General features: G+C 52.6%; 1 protein-coding gene across 1 annotated transcript; it reads left to right on the top strand.

The window, feature by feature from the left end:
• Nucleotides 1-5,815: 5,815 nt before the first annotated feature.
• LOC122380360 lies at nt 5,816-10,584 on the top strand. The gene is made up of 3 exons (XM_043363447.1): nt 5,816-5,824; nt 8,515-9,222; nt 9,470-10,584. Exons 1-3 carry the CDS (start codon nt 5,816-5,818, stop codon nt 10,373-10,375), a joined length of 1,623 nt encoding a protein of 540 aa, XP_043219382.1. The 3' UTR covers nt 10,376-10,584.
• Nucleotides 10,585-19,871: the final 9,287 nt, after the last annotated feature.

Raw genomic sequence — 19,871 nt, 5'->3', positions numbered from 1 at the left:
AGTAAAATGGCAATACGGCTCCGGCTCCGGCTCCCACTCAGGGCAAAATATGACGGCTCCGGCGGATCCGGCTCCCCTCCGGCTATGCGTACCGGTGCATTACGGAAACATTTAAGTTGGGGCATATTGGGGCTTGGCAGGATAACACGAAGTGTACTAACGTTCCTAGCGGTTTGATATCTACAAGAACCTAAAATTAAAATTTTAATTCAAAAAATTAACTTGACTGTGTAAATATATTATATTATTATGTATCTCATTTACGTAATTACGTTGACAAACTTATTAAATAATCATTTAATTATTTTCTGTTATTCTGAAATCATCGTAATGTTTGGCGTACGCGTATAGTCTTCCTATCTGGGTGACATTCTTAGCGAGTCGAAGAAAATATTTCATTGATAGAAGTGCGAACAGTCAACACTCGGTCCATTCTAAAAAGAATACTCTATGTAGGTAGATATTTGAGCCATCATTCGCCATGCACGTTATATCCACAAACACCAGCTGAGCATTCATTCAGGAAGCACCGCGTACCAACCCCTACGGACCACGACTGACCGGTCTCGGGTCAGGTAGCGCCTCAGGCAACGGCCAGCCGAGGCGGAGCTTAGCTCCAACGTCACACTATGGCTCCGCCCCTTGTGGAGTAGCCTCTGCTCACCGAGAGAGTTTCAGGAGCAAAATTTAACATTACGAGTGAACGGGAAGCAGGGGCGTAGGCAGGGGGGGGGGCCACTGGGCCATGGCCCCCCCCCCCCTTGGGCGCCGAAGGCGCCCTCCAATCGCAAATGCAATTGTGATATAATCGAATCGAAAAACAATCGCGACTGGAGGGCGCCCTCCAATCGCGAATGTGTTTACAGGGAAAATACGGATGGAGGGCGCCCTCGGAGGACGCCCATTCCAAATACGCCCTCCAAATACGGTTGGAGGGCTCCCTCGGGCGCCCTCCAACCACATTTGTAGGCTGTAGCTCTCTAAGCGTAACGGTGGTCGCCTATGTAAGCCGCTGTCCCGTAAATAAGCGCCCTCTCACCCGAAGGCGCCCTCCTGTAGGTCGCCACCCTGCTACATATTGCCGCCCTTCTGCTGATCGGCGTCCTCATAATTATTGGCGCTCTCCTACCTATTGCGCCCTCATGTGAAATTTTCAAGGCCGCCTTTCTCCTTTTTGGCACCCTATTGTTCAGTGCCGCCCTCCTACCTATTGCTTCCCTAGTCCTTCCTGTTGAATGTTAATCGGGGCCCTTCTCTTATTGGCGCCCTCGTGTTGATCGCCGCCCTCCTAACCACTGGCACCCTCCTGTTGATCACCGCCCTCCTATCCACTGGTACCTTCCTGTTGACCAGCGCCCTCCGCACAGACGCCCTCCTGTTCGTGTCATCCTCTTGAGCAAAGGCGCCCTCCTCACCATTGCCACCCCCATTTTAATCGTCACCCTTCCGCTCATTAACGACTTCCAGTTGATGACCGCCCTCCCACCTATTGGCGACCTCTTGTTGATCGCCACCCTCCTATTGGTGCTCTCCTGTTCCTCGCCACCCTCTTACCTGGTGGCGCCCTCCTGTTGATTGTTGATCGGGGCCCTCCTACCTATTGGTGCCCTCCTGTTGATCGCTGCCCTTCTATCCATTGGCGCCCTCCTGCTGCTCGCCAACTTCCTACCTATCGGTGCCCTACTATCGAAACTCGGGATGTTGATCGGGGCTCTCCTACCTATTAGCGCCCTCCTGTGGATCGCAGCCCTTCTACCTATTGGCAACATCCGTTGATCGCTGCCCTCTTATCATTTATTTACTCCTTTGGCATGTTTTTCAACTTAGTCGTTCTATTGCACATAGTTGATGTCTTGCCTGTGAAAACTGCCACAAATGAACGTGCATTCAGCACAATGAATGAAGTACCTATACCTACCAGTATAGCGCCTTTTGGGGCGACTAACGGAGCGAGCGAGAGGGTGAGCCTTGCACGTGCGAAATTTCGAGGGGGTACCTCCAGCTGACTTGTGCACGGCACCCTACTAACCGGTCTCTAGCGATGTGCCAAATTTGAGCACAATCGGCCCAGCCGTTCTCGAGATCTGGAAGCGGCACCCTGCACGTGCGCACGTGCAAAATGGGTCCCAACTGACTTTTGCACGGCACCCTACTAACCGGTCCCTAACCATGTACCAAATTTGAGCGCCATCGGTCCAGCCGTTCTCGCGATCTGGAAACGACCCCTGCACGTGCGCACGTGCAGCAGCACCCCAACTCTGGCACATGGATATGCAGTGCCTAGTGGATGCCTACCTACATGCCAACTTTCAGCGCAATCGGCCAAGTAGTTACCGAGATATTGCAACAATTACAAAAGTGACACCTCTTCGTTTTGCACGTGGCACGTGCATAAGGGGTCACCCACATGCATTGGGAATAGTCCAATACTTGGTAGAAGGAATGAAGCTACCCCACAAAAATTACCGCATGTAAATCGGTCAAGTGGTTGCTGAGATATAAGCCTCGCAAAAGCGTGACCACGGCCGGCCGGCCGGCCGGCCGGCCGGCCGCTCATACTCAGAAATTTCCGTTAACGTTGGCGTCGCCGGTGCCTGCGTGGTGTGATGAGCCTGAACTGAGGGGCCGGACCTACCCGTCTCTTACCTCGGTATCCGGGAGGATTTGGCGTAGTGCGGCCTCGACCTCCGCCAGCTCCTATTGCGTGTGTTCCAGCTCTCCCTAGCTGAAAGACGCCGGAGTTGACGGAAGGAGACAAAGGAAAAATAAGAAAGAAAAAAAAAACGAAAAACAAGAGCGGCCGCCGTCTGACGTGCCACTCACGCACTGGAGGCGCCCGGCGGCCGGCGCAGTGTCCTCGCCAGGCCGGGCGGGCCGTATTTGCTTACCCGACCGCTGGCGCTTATCTAGCCTCCTATTGGCGCCCGCACCCTCTGTGGCCGGCTCCCTCATATGCCGGGCACCTCCAGGAAGCGGGGGGCCGGTTGCACCTCTAACGCCAAGCGTTAATGTATTTTGCACGGAACTGACGTGAAAAGACCATTAACGTTGGCGTCGCCGGTGCCTGCGTGGTGTGATGAGCCTGAACTGAGGGGCCGGACCTACCCGTCTCTTACCTCGGTATCCGGGAGGATTTGGCGTAGTGCGGCCTCGACCTCCGCCAGCTCCTATTGCGTGTGTTCCAGCTCTCCCTAGCTGAAAGACGCCAAAATTTGCCCAAATGTATGGGCACGATGCCGGCAAGGGGCGGCATGAGGTATGCCAGGCGGGCGCGGGGGGATCATAAGTACCCCGGGACTTTTGGGGTGGAATAAACGAGCTCGGTGACGGCCGCTGTGAGGTCACGGGATAGCATTAGCAAACGTTTAATGCGTCACCAACCGGCCACGCTGAGTAGAAAGTGAGTGGAAACGGGGCGTAGCAGGGGCGCAGCGCTGGATTTCGCGCCCGGTATCGCTGTACAAACTTCCATAGCTCTCTGGGACTGAGCCTGGTCACTGGGATCCCAGAGACACACGGCGCACATGCCGCCCGGGCAAACCACTGAGCCGCGAGGGCTGCCAAGAGCGGGTGGGAGGCCGGCGGATAACGGCGTCGCCCATACAAGTGCGGGCAGGGAGGAGAGTGGGCGCCTAGCAAACAAGCGCGCGGTTGGCGATCGCCGGCGGTGGCTGGCCGCAGTCCGAGCCCGAGGGACGGCGCGGCCTCCGACAGCGGGTTAGGCGGCGGCGGGAACGACATGACGAACGGGCGGGGCGGTCAGTGACAGCGCAGGGCATGGTGTCAGTACATACGTGACGGTCGTACGGTAATTGCGAAACGTTACGGTGCGGCTGTTAGCCGCGGCGTGCGTATACCGCTGCGCTGGGCTCAGGGCTGAGGGCTGTCGGCAGGACATGACAGTAGTATAGGCAACGGGTAAGACGCCCGTGTCGGGCACGGCACGGGTTGTCCGGAGAGGCATGACAGCAGCGGTGGGACATTGTTGAGGCGTGTTCGACAATCGACAGCGTAAGTGGAGTTGTTGGACTGACGTGAGATGGGAGGGACGCCTAGTCAGTTTGGCACAGTTATGGGCAGGGATGCGGAGCCGTGGAAATTTCAGACGGCTCCGGCTCCGGCTCCGGCTCCGGAGAAAAAAATCGGCTCCGGCTCCGGCTCCGGCTCCGGGTGAAATGTTATGGCGGCTCCGGCTCCGGCTCCGGCTCCGAGTAAAATGGTCCGGCTCCGGCGGCTCCGGCTCCGGCGGCTCCGGCTCCGACTCAGTACATCCCCTACGCAATCAATTAAATACGGGTGGAAGAAAAATTGGATTGGTTATACGCGTTACTCTTTGCCATGACCGGCTCACCGCGTCCCCGCGCAAACGCACCTCGGAGAGAACTGGCAGAACCAAGGCCCTATATACCAGAACAAAGGGCTAGGAAGCGATGGCATTGGAAACGCAGTCGCCGCGAATCGGAGTTCAGTGAACCATCGTAAGCTGACACCCGTCTCGGCTGCATTGGGGGGTGAGGGGTGGGGGGTGTGTGGGATGAGACGGTGCTGGGAGTCGCAGTCCACTGCACTGGTTTGAAAACAATGGCCGTCACCTGATGACTGGTCCTCATGTTCTGGGGATGCAGTAGACGTGGGGGGGGGGGAGAGCAAACAGGAAGTTGTTTGCGTACTGTGGGATACTGGGGATATTCGGATTTTTTCATTCACTTGATGGCCCATGACGTAAGTACCATATGTTTTACTGCCTTGTACTGTCAAACCGAACTAGGTCAATTATTTTTTTTCCTCTTCAAAAAATAAAAAGGAGCCGGAGTCGCCCCCTTTTTTGGCGGCTCCGGCTCCGGCTCCGGCTCCGGGCTATATTGTTTCACGGCTCCGGCTCCGGCTCCGGCTCCGGGCAAAATATGCCGGCTCCGGCGGCTCCGGCTCCGACTCCGGCTCCGGCTCCGCATCCCTGGTTATGGGGCAAAGTCAAGTGAGAACCGTCGTCTTTGAAGTGATCCGGCGAGAAGCGCTGTTAATGTAAATGATAATAGAATATAACTGAAATACAGATGCAACAGATGTGCAATGGTGGATAGGATGCGCCACCTAGGTAGCTTGTGTCTCACAAAGCATGTGTCGGGAGGGGTCTTGTTTATCTTATTGTCTCCTAACATTCAGGTAGACAAAATTATTCCTGGTAGGGACGGATACCTCACAACAATGCATACAAGTCCGCCGATTCCTGGAATCAAGCTGGTCACCGTGCGATTTGGCCCGAATTGTCGGTGGTTACCCGCACTCTAACCAACACAACACGAGGCTGCGCTTGTCCGCGGCGAGCGAACGCGGTACAAGAGCGCTGAGGTGGGGGGGGGGGGGGGGGCGCTGAGCAAACAGGCGCCTACGAGCAACGGCCCGAGACGAGAGGGTTATCAGGCCGGCCGCGGCGGCGGGCGCGGCAGAACGAGTGCTGTCGGCGGGCGGTCTAGGCGGCGGGTGGGGGACGGCGTGGTACACGGGCCGCCGTCGGCGTCGGACATGACCGTTGCTCTGTCAGCGGCGGAGTGACGTTGACGTGTGACAGGCCTGCGGCTAGAGCGCTGGCATGACGAAGGTTCTGTCGGCGGCGGCATGACAGCCGGGGTGGCTGGGTAGATGATAGGAGTGCTTGTGGTAACGGCGGGATGGTGGTATGTGACAGAGGGGGTGGGCCTGGCGATTGCCGTGGTAGGTGTGCCCGGTGCCGTTGGCGGCGCGGCGGCGCGGCAGCGGTTAAGACGTACGGGGTGGTCCGGGCGGCGGCCGGGATGGGTAGAACTGGAGTGTCAGCATGGCGACGGTATGTGGGAGGCGTGTCGGTCCGGGCGCTTGGGCTAGACATGATCGTGAACGGTCGGAAGCAGCGTGATAGCAGTACCTACATATATGGCGGACGGACACTCAGTGCGTTAGACATGACAGAAGTGTCAGCGGCGGCGTGGCAGTGGTTCGTGACAGGCGGATAGCCTGTGCGGCGGGGATGATAGATGATTGTCCGCAGCGGCGTGACAGTGCCAGGTTGTCGGCAGCGGCGTGACGGCATCGGCGTGGTAGCGGTATGTGACGGATAGGCAGCTCGTGCGATGAACCTGACAGGTCGGCCGGTGGTGGTGGCTTGACAGCAGCATGTGACAGACGCGGTGGCCGTGTAACGGGCATGACCGGCAGCAGCGTGACGGCTCGTGACGTAGCGGTGTAGGGCAACAAAGGCGCGATGCGCAGGCGCGCAGCCCCCTGTGCTGAAGATACATTGCCTAACGCAGCGCAAAGGTCCGGCGCCACCTGGGATCGAACCGGGACACCCTGGCGATAGTCCTAACGGCACACAAACGGATCCGTCACGCTAACCACCACACAACTATGGACGCAGCGTTCTGCGACAGATGAGCGCAAAACAACGAGCGCTGGTGAGGAGGGCGGCGCTAAGCAAACAGACTTACGGCTGGGGGCCACCGGCCCGATACTGATAGGGTGGCCAGGGACCGGTCGCGGCGGTGAGCGCGGCGAGACAAGTGCACCAGCTAAGGGGGGACGCCAGTAAACAAACGTGCGGCTGGCGCGGCGGTGGCCGGAGACAGCCCGGTCCCGGTCCAGAGAGGCGCCGCAGTGACTGGCAGGGTGACCAGGGGGATGGGTAGACGGCTCTGACGTCATGGCTGCGTCATGACGTCATGGTGGACGGTCCGCTGTGGCCAGTCCGACCGGCCACAGCGGTCGCTGCTGTGCGGTGACGGAAGGCTGACGTGGGGACGCAGTGGGCGGAGCTTGGAGGCTGTGTACGGTCCGACCGCACACAGGGCCCGTGAACAGCCCTCAGGCTTAGGTGGAAAATGGCAAACGGGAGAGACGGCCGGCGGTGATAGCGGTGGTGAAGAGCGCGGCGGGCATGACAGTTTGGTATGACATGAAAGATCAGCTGATCTCGGAAATGTCATAGCTAGTTAGTGTTGTTGTTATAGCGAGTTGTTTTGTCGTCAGTGTAAGAGAGGGACGCGAGTATATGAGCAGGGCGAGCGCGATAGAATGGGCACCGGTGGGAAAGGCAGCGCTAAGCAAACAGACGGGCGGCTAGGGGCCGCGGGCGGCGGCCCGGGATGGGAGGGTGGCCAGGCCGGGGTGCGCGCGGCGGGCGGGGCTGGCGGGAGGGAGGTGCCGCCGGGAGACAAAGGCACGGCCGGCGGCCTCAGGCGGTGGCAGGTGACAGTCCGGCTCAGAGAGACAGCGCGGCGGCCGGCGGGGTGGCCGAGCGGCGGTCGGCGCACGGTCTTGCCGAACACTAGTTTAGCGCGAATTTAATCAAAAACCTGACTTTCGATAAACTGCTACTTATACGTATTAATGGGTAGGAAAATGTCTGAAGTTATCGAATAGAACCATATTTTCAAGCCACTTTGCCATTTGAGGACTATATCCCTGCCGAAAGTAGACCCACGCTCCGGTTTCTAATATCGGGCTATGGTACTGAAAAATATGTTCAGTTTTCAATGTAAATTTAACTGAAGTTTTGAGATGATATATGAGAAAAACAGCATATTACTGGATAGCGCAATTCATAATGAAGCTGCTGCTGTTATCATGGTAACTTTCCGATGAATGGTTTTCGAGTTAATGGAGTTAGAACAGGAGCCCTGCATGTGTATCGTTCTCAAAATAGTAATTTATAAAGAAGATGAAAAATATCAAAATGGATAAAAATGGATATGACGAATAGGGCATGGCTGAACTCTCTGCACATTTCTGAACATGAGCGAGCAAGTTTTGGCTGCCAGTTTTTGCCTATTTGCCGTCAATTCAGTTTTGAAAACGTCTCGGCGGCCCGCCCGGCGTGACCTGACCTAAGCCGGGGCGGCGCGGCCGGACAGGCTCAGGCCCGCCGCACGGCTACCGCCCTGCGACTGTTACGTCACTTCATACAGCCACCAATGGCATTGGATGTATGTTTGCCGTGACCCACGTCAGGCTGTGATTGGTTGTTCTGAATTACTCGTCACTTCCGGCGAAGTGTCTTTATTCGTGTTTTGTACGGAATGGTTTACTTGCTTGCACTGACGTTTAAAGTAAGGCCGCATTTTCGTGCATTGCTAATCACAGCGAAGGGCATTTTTTGTATATTTATTCGAGAAAAAACGCATAATTACCGCAGCTACCGAAGATATTGCATTGTTTTTAAAGCATACCTTTGGTGAAAAGTTTGAGGTAACGGAAAAAACGCTGCAAAGGCTTCGCAGAAATATCTTACTGCCATTGTTCAGCCGCTGGAAGAACTCACATCGCACGAAAACGATATTTGAAAACAAGAACCGCCTATGGCTGGATTCTGATGAGTGTCTCGAAGAGCCCATCTGCGGCACCCCGGGAGGAACACGGGGGCGGCCAGCTCTGCCCTTTACCGCGAAAGGACGCAGGGCGAAGCAGAAGGCCACCTCTGCACTGCGTCGTTCAGCCAGCACGCCCGCGCTGGTTTTCGCTGCCGCCTCCGCTGTACGGCAGGAGGGTCGTCGCCGAGAGTCACACCTGCTTGAAGAAGCTGGCTCCCCTCGCCGTGGCAGCGCTCTCGTGGCGAGGGCGACCGCGACGCGCGAGCCTCATGACAGCTACACCACGGACGAGGCGCTGGCCCTGATGGTCGACCTGGACCTCACTACGGCGCAATACAACAGCATGCGGCTGTCTGCCGTTGAGCGCGGCTGCCAGCTGTATCCAGCTTTCAAGAAGGTAGCCAAAGCCAAGGCCATGTGCCTGCCACGATCGGAGGCCATCTCAGTTCTACCTGGCGAGGCCAAGGTGGAGCTACAGCCACTACTGGACCACACTGCAGCAAGACTGGTGCAGCTGCAGGGGCCGGTCCTGGAGAGTCTGGCGGACGCGGCACCGATCCATCTCACCCTCTACTGCAAGTGGGGAATGGATGGGTCGTCTGGTCACAGCCAGTACAAACAGGCCGGCGTCCGTCACGACGACCAGCTGTTCGCCACGACGCTCGTACCCCTGCGGCTGCAGACCCAGAGAGGTGTAGTGGTGTGGAACAACGCCACGCCCAGCTCCACCCGCTTCTGTCGGCCAGTCCGGCTGCAGCTGGCGAAAGAGACCAAGGACCTGACCGAGCGGGAGCTACAGAGGGTCCACTCCCAGATCAGCGACCTGCAGCCGTACAGGATGCCGGCAGCCGTCATCCACTACGAGTTGACAATGAGCATGGTACGTGCCCGTGACTGATATGTAAAATGGTTTTAATTTATGGCTCATTTTATGAACTTGTGCCGTCTTATGCCATTTTGGATTAGGCAGATAAACAAATCAATAAAGCAAAATGTTTCACCAAATTTAGGTGACATGACCTTTTTTACTATTCATAAACATGTTCCTCGCACAAGCACTAACCTGGCACTAACCTCATTAAATTTAGGTGACATTCATTTCCGATAATAACGAAATCTACCGACAGGTTGACGGCAAGACTGTGAACGTCGCCACGGGAACAGCCTCTTCCCAGCGATGCAGCATGTGCGGCCTGACATTGAAGAGATTTAACGACCTGGAAGCTGTCGCCGTCCAGCCCGTCACCAATCTCCAGTACGGGCTCAGCACGCTGCACTGCTGGCTGCGATCGTTTGACTGCCTCTTGCACCTCAGCTACCGGCTTCCCGCAGCTCAGGATACCACCGAGCACCGCCAGCAGCGTCGGAAAGAGGTGCAGGAGGCATTCAGGTCCCGAATGGGGCTCCGCGTCGACGAGCCGCGAGCGGGAGGCAGCGGCAACTCAAACGACGGAAACACCGCTCGCCGTGCCTTCCGCTCGCCGGCCGACTTTGCTGCGTGCACTGGCGTGGATGAGCAGCTGATCAGCAGGATGGGCACCATTCTCCAGGCTGTAAGCTGCTTCCATCGGCTTGACACCACCGCCCTCGCCAAGTACTGCGAAGAAACGGCTGAGCTGTACGTCAGGCTGTACGGCCAGCACCCGATGAGCACGACAGTGCACAAGCTTTTGACGCATTCGGCGGCTGTGGTGGACTCCTGCCACCTTCCGATCGGGACCATGTCCGAGGAGGCTGCAGAGGCAGCTAACAAGCGTCTGCGCCAGTACCGCTTGAGGCACACCCGAAAAGACAGTCGCGTCCACACCATGTCTGACCTGCTCGGGTACATGATGGTGGCCAGTGACCCTCTGGTCAGCAGCCTTGGTCTGCAGCGGCGCCGGCGCCTATACTCGAGCCGGCACGGCAGACTGCAGCCAGAGACCCTGGCCCTGCTCGCAGAGCCGCAGTCGGCAGAGCCAGAAGCTTCGGCTGAAGTCGAGGAGAGTGACCACGGCAGCAGCGACGGCAGTAGCGGCAGCAGCACGGAGTAGGACAGCAGGTCTGCAAACTGTGATGTGATGAGCTGTGAGTGTGACACACACCACTTGCGATACCTGGTAGTGAGCATGAGCTTTTGAAAGTGAATATTTTGTTCAAATACATATCTTTATTCTAACTACTTCTCACATTGGTAGAAAGGTATATAACCGATTTAATGTCATACAGCCCTTCCGAATTTCGAGTTTTTCTTAAATATGAATAGCGGGCTTACGATCGCTACGCATCACTAGAAGATACCGATACTTACACGAGGCCCAAGGAATTAAGAACAGTACCTTCTCTGGTAGCACAGTTTGACATTATTATTTTTCATTATACAAGCTCGGAATTTTGGCTCAACTTGTTGAAAAACGTATCAAATCATCTTATCAGTCACAAATAATCCGAAAATGACTTTGGATGTCAGCTGTATAGGCCAGGATATTTAATTCGCGCTAAACCGGCTCCCGGCCACACTGTGCGGCGGGGCGGCTGGGCGGCGGGCGGCCGGGCGGCCGGGCGGCGGCCGGCGGGGGGGGAGGGGTTGCCGCGGCGGCGGTCGGCCGGGCGGGGGGGGGGAGGGGTTACCGGGTGGCGGCCGGCGGGGCGGCCAGGCGGCGGGCGGGTCGTGGCAAACGGCAGGACAGCCAGCGGAAGCGTCAGGTGTGACGGTGGGCTGTCGGCGGCGGCATGACAGCGGTGACGACGAACGTAGCGGGCGTGACGGTTGGGTGTGTCAGCGGCGGCGTGACATGTTGGGTGACGGGCGAGGCAGGGGCGGCGGCGGCAAGACCGAGGTCTGGCGTCGGCGTGACGGTGTAAATGACAGACGAACAGTCCGTGTGACAGAAGAGGTAGTCAGCAGCGGCTTGACCACGTATGACAGACGGGACGGGCCGTGCAACGGGCGAGATAGTTGATTGTCAGCGGCGGCGTGACAGCGTATAAGACGGCACAGTCCAGGCGACTGACGATAGAAGCCATGCTAGCGGCGGCGTGACGGCCTAATAGCCGACGGGAAATCTCACCGGCGACGGGTGAGATGGGCGTTATAGTAGGGCAGGGCGTACTGGCCGTCCGAGAAACTATCATGACATAAGCATGGGATGTCAGCTGCGGCGTGACGGCGCGGGACGTGTCGGCGGTAAGACAAGCAAAGGAGCAGTAATCGCCACGTGATCGCCACGGCAGTAATCGACACACGAGTGGAACGTGGACCACTCTGAAATGTTCAACACAACAATACGAGGGGGCGGTAGGTACGCCGGCACGGAGCGCCCGCGGGCCTAAGATTGCTGGTAGTGGGGTCGCTCGTGAGTCGTGACAGCCTGGACACAATGGGGAGACGCCAGCAAGCAGGCGTGACTTACCGGATGCCCTTTCGCGTGTGGAGCGTCCCATCTCCGGGAGATGATCGCAGCGGCTGGAGCGCGCACGCACGAAAAACAAGAGCGGCCGCCGTCTGACGTGCCACTCACGCACTGGAGGCGCCCGGCGGCCGGCGCAGTGTCCTCGCCAGGCCGGGCGGGCCGTATTTGCTTACCCGACCGCTGGCGCTTATCTAGCCTCCTATTGGCGCCCGCACCCTCTGTGGCCGGCTCCCTCATATGCCGGGCACCTCCAGGAAGCGGGGGGCCGGTTGCACCTCTAACGCCAAGCGTTAATGTATTTTGCACGGAACTGACGTGAAAAGACCATTATTCTACGTAAGACTCCGCTCGCTTCGCTCGCTCCGTAACCAAAACTATCTACGCTCTACGATGCATAAAACACGTCTTTGGTCTTAACGGATTGATCCTACTTTACGTGCATCATGGCATCTATATGGATTACGATTAAGTATTGTCAACAGGTTCGGCCGCAACAGCAGGCATCTGAAGTTTCGGTGATTGAAACTGGTTATGTGGGTACACTGTATGCATCTGTGAGAAGGCTATGAAGGCTGGTCTGAGGTAATTTGGATGATGTTTACGCATCTCGCGCTCCGGTATCAATCCGATACGGTGATCTGGTGCGTAGATATGCCACCGCCAATAAACTTTTATACATCGACACCCATGAGCCAAGCTTTCTATACAGTTTGTGTGGCAGCGGCCCGACCAAACCTTAGGTATTTTTTACACCTTCAAATTTGGCAAAAGAGCGAGAGGAGCTTTGAACGGTGATCGTATAAAAGGCGTGCCTAAAAAGCGGAGGAAAAGGTTGTTTTCAAAAATTTCGCGCGCCTTCGGCGCAGCATTTCAAGAACACTTGACCTTTTGTGACCTGGAGTATAAAGAATACACACGATGCAAAATCAATGCAGCACGACCTATACGAGGTTACGCAAAAAAAACTGGTGGCATGGTAAAAACGCCTCCCAACCCCCACCCCCCCCCACCCCGCTGAGCGATTTTTTATCTCGCGACCGTATGGCGCCCTCCTTGGGTGAGGTGGCGCCCTCCAAACCCTTGGCCCCCCCCCCCCTCGCGATTTTCTAAATACGCCGCTGACGGGAAGTGCCCTAAATATTGATCGGACATTGAAAAACCTTAGTAATAAAAATTAGGCCGGGGTCTGAAACGTCCATTGCCGAAGTTTCGTTCTTGAGAGGCAACGCATTCAAAAGTTATTGCGAAAAAGTCGCGTCCCACGCGGTTTGACGTCCACAGTAGTTTGATGTCTGGCTATTGCACGCTCTAAGTAAAATTTTTAGTTTATGTTTTTAAGGCCGTTCATAGGTACTCGAGATTTTCCGGTTATATTGAAAAGGACTCGCATCCCGTTCGCTCGTAATCATTCATTCAAGTGTCTATCCCCCAAACCGACCCGTCACTATCATTGACCACGTTACCCTGTACGACTCCCGAGTCCCGACTCCAGACTGACAGTCATCACCAGACAATGATGAGCGGAAATCCCTTTGGAAAGGAGCTCGCCATTTTGATCGATATTGACGACAGGCGGATACAGAAGGGTGATTTGAGAGCTGAGACGCTGCGGGGTGGGTTGGGTTGGGGTGGGGTGGGATTTGGTTGGGGAATTACTCCCCCAAAATTATCTTATTTGCAGCAAAACTGCACTGTTTTGTATTTTCGCTTTTCTTTGCAATTTAAACCAGTTAAATCGCATGAAAGGTTTGATTTTTGTACAAGACAAAAGGCATCGTATTATCAATTTTCGGGCACTGGAAGAGAGCAATGTTCCCAATGGATCATCCAACTACACATCCAAGTACCTATTAAGGTCATGGCCGCATGTTGCTCTAGCAACACGCGGATGCCATATTTACTCAGTCTTACGTTAAACTAAGCCATCTGGCGCCAGTGCCGTGTGTTCTATCCGCAGTACCGCGCGTCCGATGACAGCTGCGGATGACCGGTGACGAGCCGGTCTGGGTCAGTGTCACGTGAACTTCACCGGTCGTGACCCATATCCGCGCCGACACCGCACGAACCGCCTCGGTCCGGCTACTCTAGTCTGGCTGCAGTCACGCTAGCCTAATATTAGGGCGTGAGTGTGTCTCATATCTCAGGTACGGTTCAGCAAATATGCTACCCGTTGCATTATCGAAGGTGGTGTCCTTAGGTTTTGCATGTCAAGCATTTTCATCTGCCCATGAAAACAAGGAGCAGCGGATGTATATCTTCTCACACTGAATCATGAATAAACAAGTGAGGCAATATGGCATGCTTGGAAGAAGATGACATGTCGTCATACTTATTATAGGCATGGTTTTTCAACGTTAGGCCGTGTTTTATAAAATTTATCTAAGCTAATTTACAGACTTGCAACCTCGGAACTATCTAAGGCTTACGACATTAACCCGCGCCCCGCGGGGGGCAGAATCTGCCCCCTCCCGTTTTTCGCCAATAACTTCTAAACGCGTTTCGCCAGCAACGTCAAACTTTCAGTACCTTATCATACATCAATTTGACACGTTCCCTGAAAATTTCAGAGAAATCCGTTGGAATTTTTTTTTGAGAAATTGACGTTTTAGTGACGTCATGCTCGCCATTTTCGCCTCAAAAACGGCAACATTTGAAACGCCCGCTAACATCTTCATTTTTAAAGGAATCAAGACGTAACAAAAAAGGTTATACGTGATTCTACTTTGTCTATCAAATGGCCATCTCGGTTTTTTAAACATTTGTGTTTTGGCCCAATTTTTTTTCTAAAAAAACTTTTTTTGACAAACTTTTTTTTTAAAAAAAAAGACTTTTTTGGGAAAATAATTATAAAATCCAACATTTTGAGTGTATCGGAAAAACCGGAATATATGTCAGAGAAGTGGTCTATGTGCACCTACATACCAATTTTTAGAAGAATCGGTTTAAAAATGTGGGAATTATTAAAAAATCTATGACGTCACGACACACAAAAATTTTGAAAAATGATTTTTTGGAAGTTCTAGACCTTGTATGGAAACAAGAATAGCATCATTCGATTCGCCGTGAAAAACTGCATCAGATAGACACCTTTTTTGGCCTTAACAACCAACTTCAAAATTTGACCTCACTTGACCTGACCTTGACCTGACCTCGACCTGAAATTCATCCAGAGGTGGTCCATATCACTTCTTGAGTGTGCCTATTGAATCCTATGAGTAAAATGACCCATAAAACATGTGTCGCACATGTCCTTTTCTATATTTTGTTTTTGGTGACCTGACCTGACCTGGCCTGACCTTGACCTTTGAATGACATTGTATGCAACAAATATTGTCTTGGTAGTCTAAGAACACGTTTTGGGCAATCAGTCTCAGTCCATTCTTCGGCAACTACGGTGCAAGGCCGATACTGTAGAAACTTGCATTTTGTACCCTTGACCTGACCTTGACCTGACCTCTGACCTACTTAAGCAAAAAAAATTGGTCTCTTAAGATCCGCCTTGTTGATAGCTTTCGATTGCCGTTTTCCCCGTCTTTCTACGACCATCGGTTCGGAAGTTAGACAGGGGGCAGACTGCCCCCCCCCCCCGCCCAGCAGGGCGCGTATGGCTGAATAGCCCAGCGGGGCGCGGGTTAAACGACATGCCTTTGCCTATTTTTATATACATAGGTCTAATAAAACGTTACTTGAATAAGTCGATAATGAGAAACCAGTTATGTTGGGTTCATGGGCGAGCCGAGTTTTTGGGTCAGCCAACCACAGATGACGCCGGAACAGTGAGACTTTTGATCAGTCGGCGGTCACGATTCTGTGGTGTTTCCGTCTTTGCTGTCTGTCAACTGTCCTGCCCTTGACCTTGACATCAATACACAGTGTATAAGCGATGATAAGCTCCTTGACCTTGATCAAATCGCGACCAGTAACTTTCTCCTTCACGTGACTTTCCGGAAAACGTCTTTTGGAAAGAAAGAAGCTGAAAAGTGTTTCTACGTCGCAGCCGTTCTCCAACAAAATCGTTTTGCGGTGATGGATCGCTCACGAAACAAATGCCTTTGCCTATACATGAGGCTTTTCATAAAAGCTAGAGTTTTCAATTTTCATAGATTAGTGATGACTGTCAAACACTGGGGTCGCTATAAATACGCATCTACGCGCGTGCATATATTCACAATTCACATGGATGGCTGAAAACTGGATAAAAATGTCTCGTCTTACCCATTAAAACGCACTTATTAAAGGCTTTAATAACTTTCTTCCATTTTTTAACAAGGAACAAAATCTTGTGATCATGCATTGTTGTATCGCCGTTATGATTTATGCTATTTAATAGCTAACTGTTATTTTGTACATAGCGCGGAATGCACTGTAAAGAGATGAAAAACTAAATATCCATCGTCTATTCTTAACCAACTTTAACTAAGACCTACATCTATTTAATGGATGTCCGGAAGGTTGAAAACCAGTCTTATAGATATAGTGCTTCTTTTGTTTGAAAACAATAAGTGAATTTTATCTTTTAAGTGCTCCTTGCTCTTCTCTTTGGTTAGAAAATGTTCGCCAATAGGCTAACTTCAGTCAAGCATATCTATCTCATGTCTCATATCCAGCTGTCGTCTCATATTTGTTATACCTATGTTTCCAGTAGCGGCGGAACACCTTCAATTAAGGGGGGGGGGACTGCCGACTTTTGTTCCCAGTCTTTTCATGCTGATGCAACGCCCATAGGACTATTAATGTTAAAATGCCAACAAAAAATCAAAGGGGGCCACGGTACGTATATCTTATCTCATGCCATACGTGCTGACAGTGAATCATCTCACTGTCATACCTAAATCAATTAAATCAATTGCTAGGGGCTAGCTAATTGACACTTAAAATTAATTGCTTCCTCATTATTTTCTGCTTCCTGTGGTTGCGATTCTTTCTTTGTGCATTTTTTCCACTTTTCTCAACAATCATCTCAAATCATGACAACAGTGAGCCGTCATCTGACCCTGAAAATTCCAGCAGCAGGTCCATTTTACCACAGATCCATCCGCGCAGCCTGTGACCGTGACCTGGTCCTCTCCCTCCGATCTGATCACACCGGAGGGGCTGCCGGGGAGCACGCACCCCTCTCGGAGACGGATTTCCTCGTCCCCTGCACCCCTCCCCCTCGGGGGGGGGGGGGGCGTCGGACTGAGATTTGGGTCACGAACAGCGCAGAAGCTGGGGCTTCCCGCCGGTCGACCGCTGCTTGCAGAAGGTTGTGTGTGCGCGTGTGTTTGTGTTTTTAGTCGCAATGGCCTTGACCTTCTGAGGCCGGTGAGGTTCCAGGGTGACCTCTCGCGGATGTTTAGCTGAGAGGAGTGTAAAGAATGGGTGCTGGGAGGGGCTGCGATAAGTACATCCGGAGATCCGGTCAGTGGGATGACGACATTTGAGTCATGGGACAAGGTCGGTCGAGCCTCGCTTAGGAATGCATACATTTGAAGGTTGGACTGACCTTTAACCGGGCACGAAATTGTAACTTCCATATAACTTACATAAGATAGGATACGGCTAGCTGAGTGAGTGAGTGAGCTATGAGTGGGTGAGTGAGTGAGTGAGTGATACCATTAACAGTGATCCCGCTATTTTATGTGGGTGCTGAGTTCGCGTGCCTCTGGGCGATCTTCCCTCAGCCGCCCTTGTGCCTGTTTGCCTCTCCTCCCCGCCCCACACAGCCGCTATCAGGGTTCAGAAGTGGCCAATACCCTAATTTTCGACAAATTTTAAAGCGTGATTTTCTCACATTTTCTGGTCGTAAATTGATCAGACTGTATAAAATATCATCCAGAAAAAAATATTACTCATTCTGGCACAGATTGGTGGGCTCCCAAAGAACATCGTTTTGTTTTGCTCCGTGAGACCGAACTTGTGCTGCGATTTTCATGTAAATGTTGACGAGTCTCCTGTCATATTCTTTGCTTGAAAAAGCGTAAGTAAGATATCAGCTGAAAGGGGAAAATGTGCGGAATCCATTGGTAACAAAAGTGCATCTAAAAAACTTCCCAATCAGTTATTATAAGCTAATTGTTGCACACTTGCACAAAGCAGAAGGGCTTGAGGATTCAAATATTTACATAGGCCTACCAAAAAACGCACAGCGTGCTTCACATCGAAACAACGTCCATAACATATACCGTACAATTGTGATTCATTTGCTGAAAAAATTAGGTCGGCATCACACTGCCGGCAAAAGTTATTGCAGTTCTAGTGACGCTAGGTCGCCGCCAGGCCGACCCCGGTCAGGTCGGCCGGGCGGCCGCCGTGCAGCTGACGTGTCCGTGCGGTTCGGCAGCTGACCAATCAGCTGCGTGAGAGGAGCGCGGTCCGTCTAATCGCCCCCGGCAGTTGCTTGTGCTGAGGGGTGCTCGACGCTCGTGTCGATTGCATTTGTTGGTTGTCGATTGTCGAATGACTTGTGGGTATACTTTCTGGTGACCAATAAATGTACGTCGTCTTAACAGAATGTAGTCTGATCAAATTCAATAAAGCAAAAAGACATCCAGCCAACAGAATAGGTATCGTAAGAATGTCCGATATGGTTGATAACATTCAGAGTTTTGGGGAGCAGCCATCGACCAGAATGAACGTCATTGGCCTTCTTAGTGCTTGTGCAAGGAGCATTTGTACTTTAAAATACTTTGTGAATGACCTCTCCTTGAAATTGTATGTAGGATATATTTTGCAAAAAGTCAAATACAGAAATGATAAATTTTCGATCACGGATCTTTGTCAAATCACATTCAAAATTCAAATGAATTTTGAATTTTGAATTTTGAATTTTGAATGTGATTTGACAAAGATCCGTGATCGAAAATTTATCATTTCTCTATTTGACTTTTTGTAAAATATATCCTACATACAATTTCAAGGAGAGGTCATTCACAAAGTATTTTAACGTCATTTGCTTTTGTATGTAACATTTGCATTGCTTTTGGAAAGTTTCAGTCAGATATCTTCAGAAGCATTTTACCGTAGTCAGTTTATCACAATTTTCGATATTGCAAAGGCAATTTCAGTACGTTCTTGACATCGAAAACCAAAATGAATAGCATCATCGTGTTCCATAGCTCAAATTGCATCCGATGCACATCTATTTTGTTGATAATGCTCAACTTCAAAATTTGACCTTTTTGACCCCGCCGTGACCTGACCTTCATTTGTCGAATGGAAATAGTTTCGAATCGGACGACCCAGATGACATCATTTGTAGATGCTTTTGCCGAAATGGACCATTAAAGATGTGTCGCATGACCTTAAAAATGTATACATTTCCTTCCATGACCCTTTCCATGACCTTTTGTGACCCATGACCTTTCCATGACCTTTTGTGACAAAGTTAGGTTTCGTTTATCAGCTATTCCTATCAGAAGCCGTTTGAACTTTTAGTATTGAACGAGTAGTTTCGAAGACAGCAGGGAAGCTATGCAGAATCCCCTCCCGAGTCACCCACGTTATGGGATATACCCGTCATCCGCGGATTACAAGCAAAAATATTTTTTTTACGGCAATGATGTATCAGCATGGATGCTCATACGTTCCCATATGTGACCTTACGGTTGACTTCACATACAATAAAAATTCCTTGGCAAAATGTCAACTGGTTAACGAGTTATCACATTTTGGCCACTTCCGAACTCAAATAGCGGCTGTGTGCGCCCCTCCCCGCGGTACCTGTCCCCGCCGTGCGGATGACGCGATGGATTTCCAGCCAGTCTCTGACGTCACCGGAGGCGGCGGCGGCGGCGGCGGCTCGGTGCGGCGGACCCGACCGGCCGGCAGTTACCGCCGCTGCGCCGACCCGACAGGAGCCTAGACGGAGAGTGGTACGACACAAACAGTCGGTGATTGTATTCACACAGGTGAGTGTGAAGGGACAGAGCTGGATTCTATCAGGCGAACACATACCTACCGGTAGGATAGCCTGGCTGTATGGTGCGGTATGGAAAGGACATGTCACCGCTGACCGCAGGTATCCGGATCTGTCTCCTTTCACCGGACTACAGGTGTTGTCACCGCCCGGTGCCGCCGTCCCAGTCTCTGTGAAGGACGCCGTGTGGTCGTCTACGTTCCGCCCTAGTTACTACTCCGAGAGCCGAGTGAAGGAGAT

This window comes from Amphibalanus amphitrite, unplaced genomic scaffold (genome assembly GCF_019059575.1).
Source record: "Amphibalanus amphitrite isolate SeventyFive unplaced genomic scaffold, NRLGWU_Aamphi_draft 000096F_arrow, whole genome shotgun sequence".
NCBI classification, from domain to species: domain Eukaryota; kingdom Metazoa; phylum Arthropoda; class Thecostraca; order Balanomorpha; family Balanidae; genus Amphibalanus; species Amphibalanus amphitrite.
This window is presented reverse-complemented; position numbering and strand designations above follow the sequence as displayed.

Bases quoted from the DNA above. Each gene is read 5' to 3' on its own strand.
- LOC122380360 (XM_043363447.1), top strand. The intron at 9,223-9,469 runs GTACGTGCCCGT...ATCTACCGACAG, and splicing joins ACGAGTTGACAATGAGCATG to GTTGACGGCAAGACTGTGAA.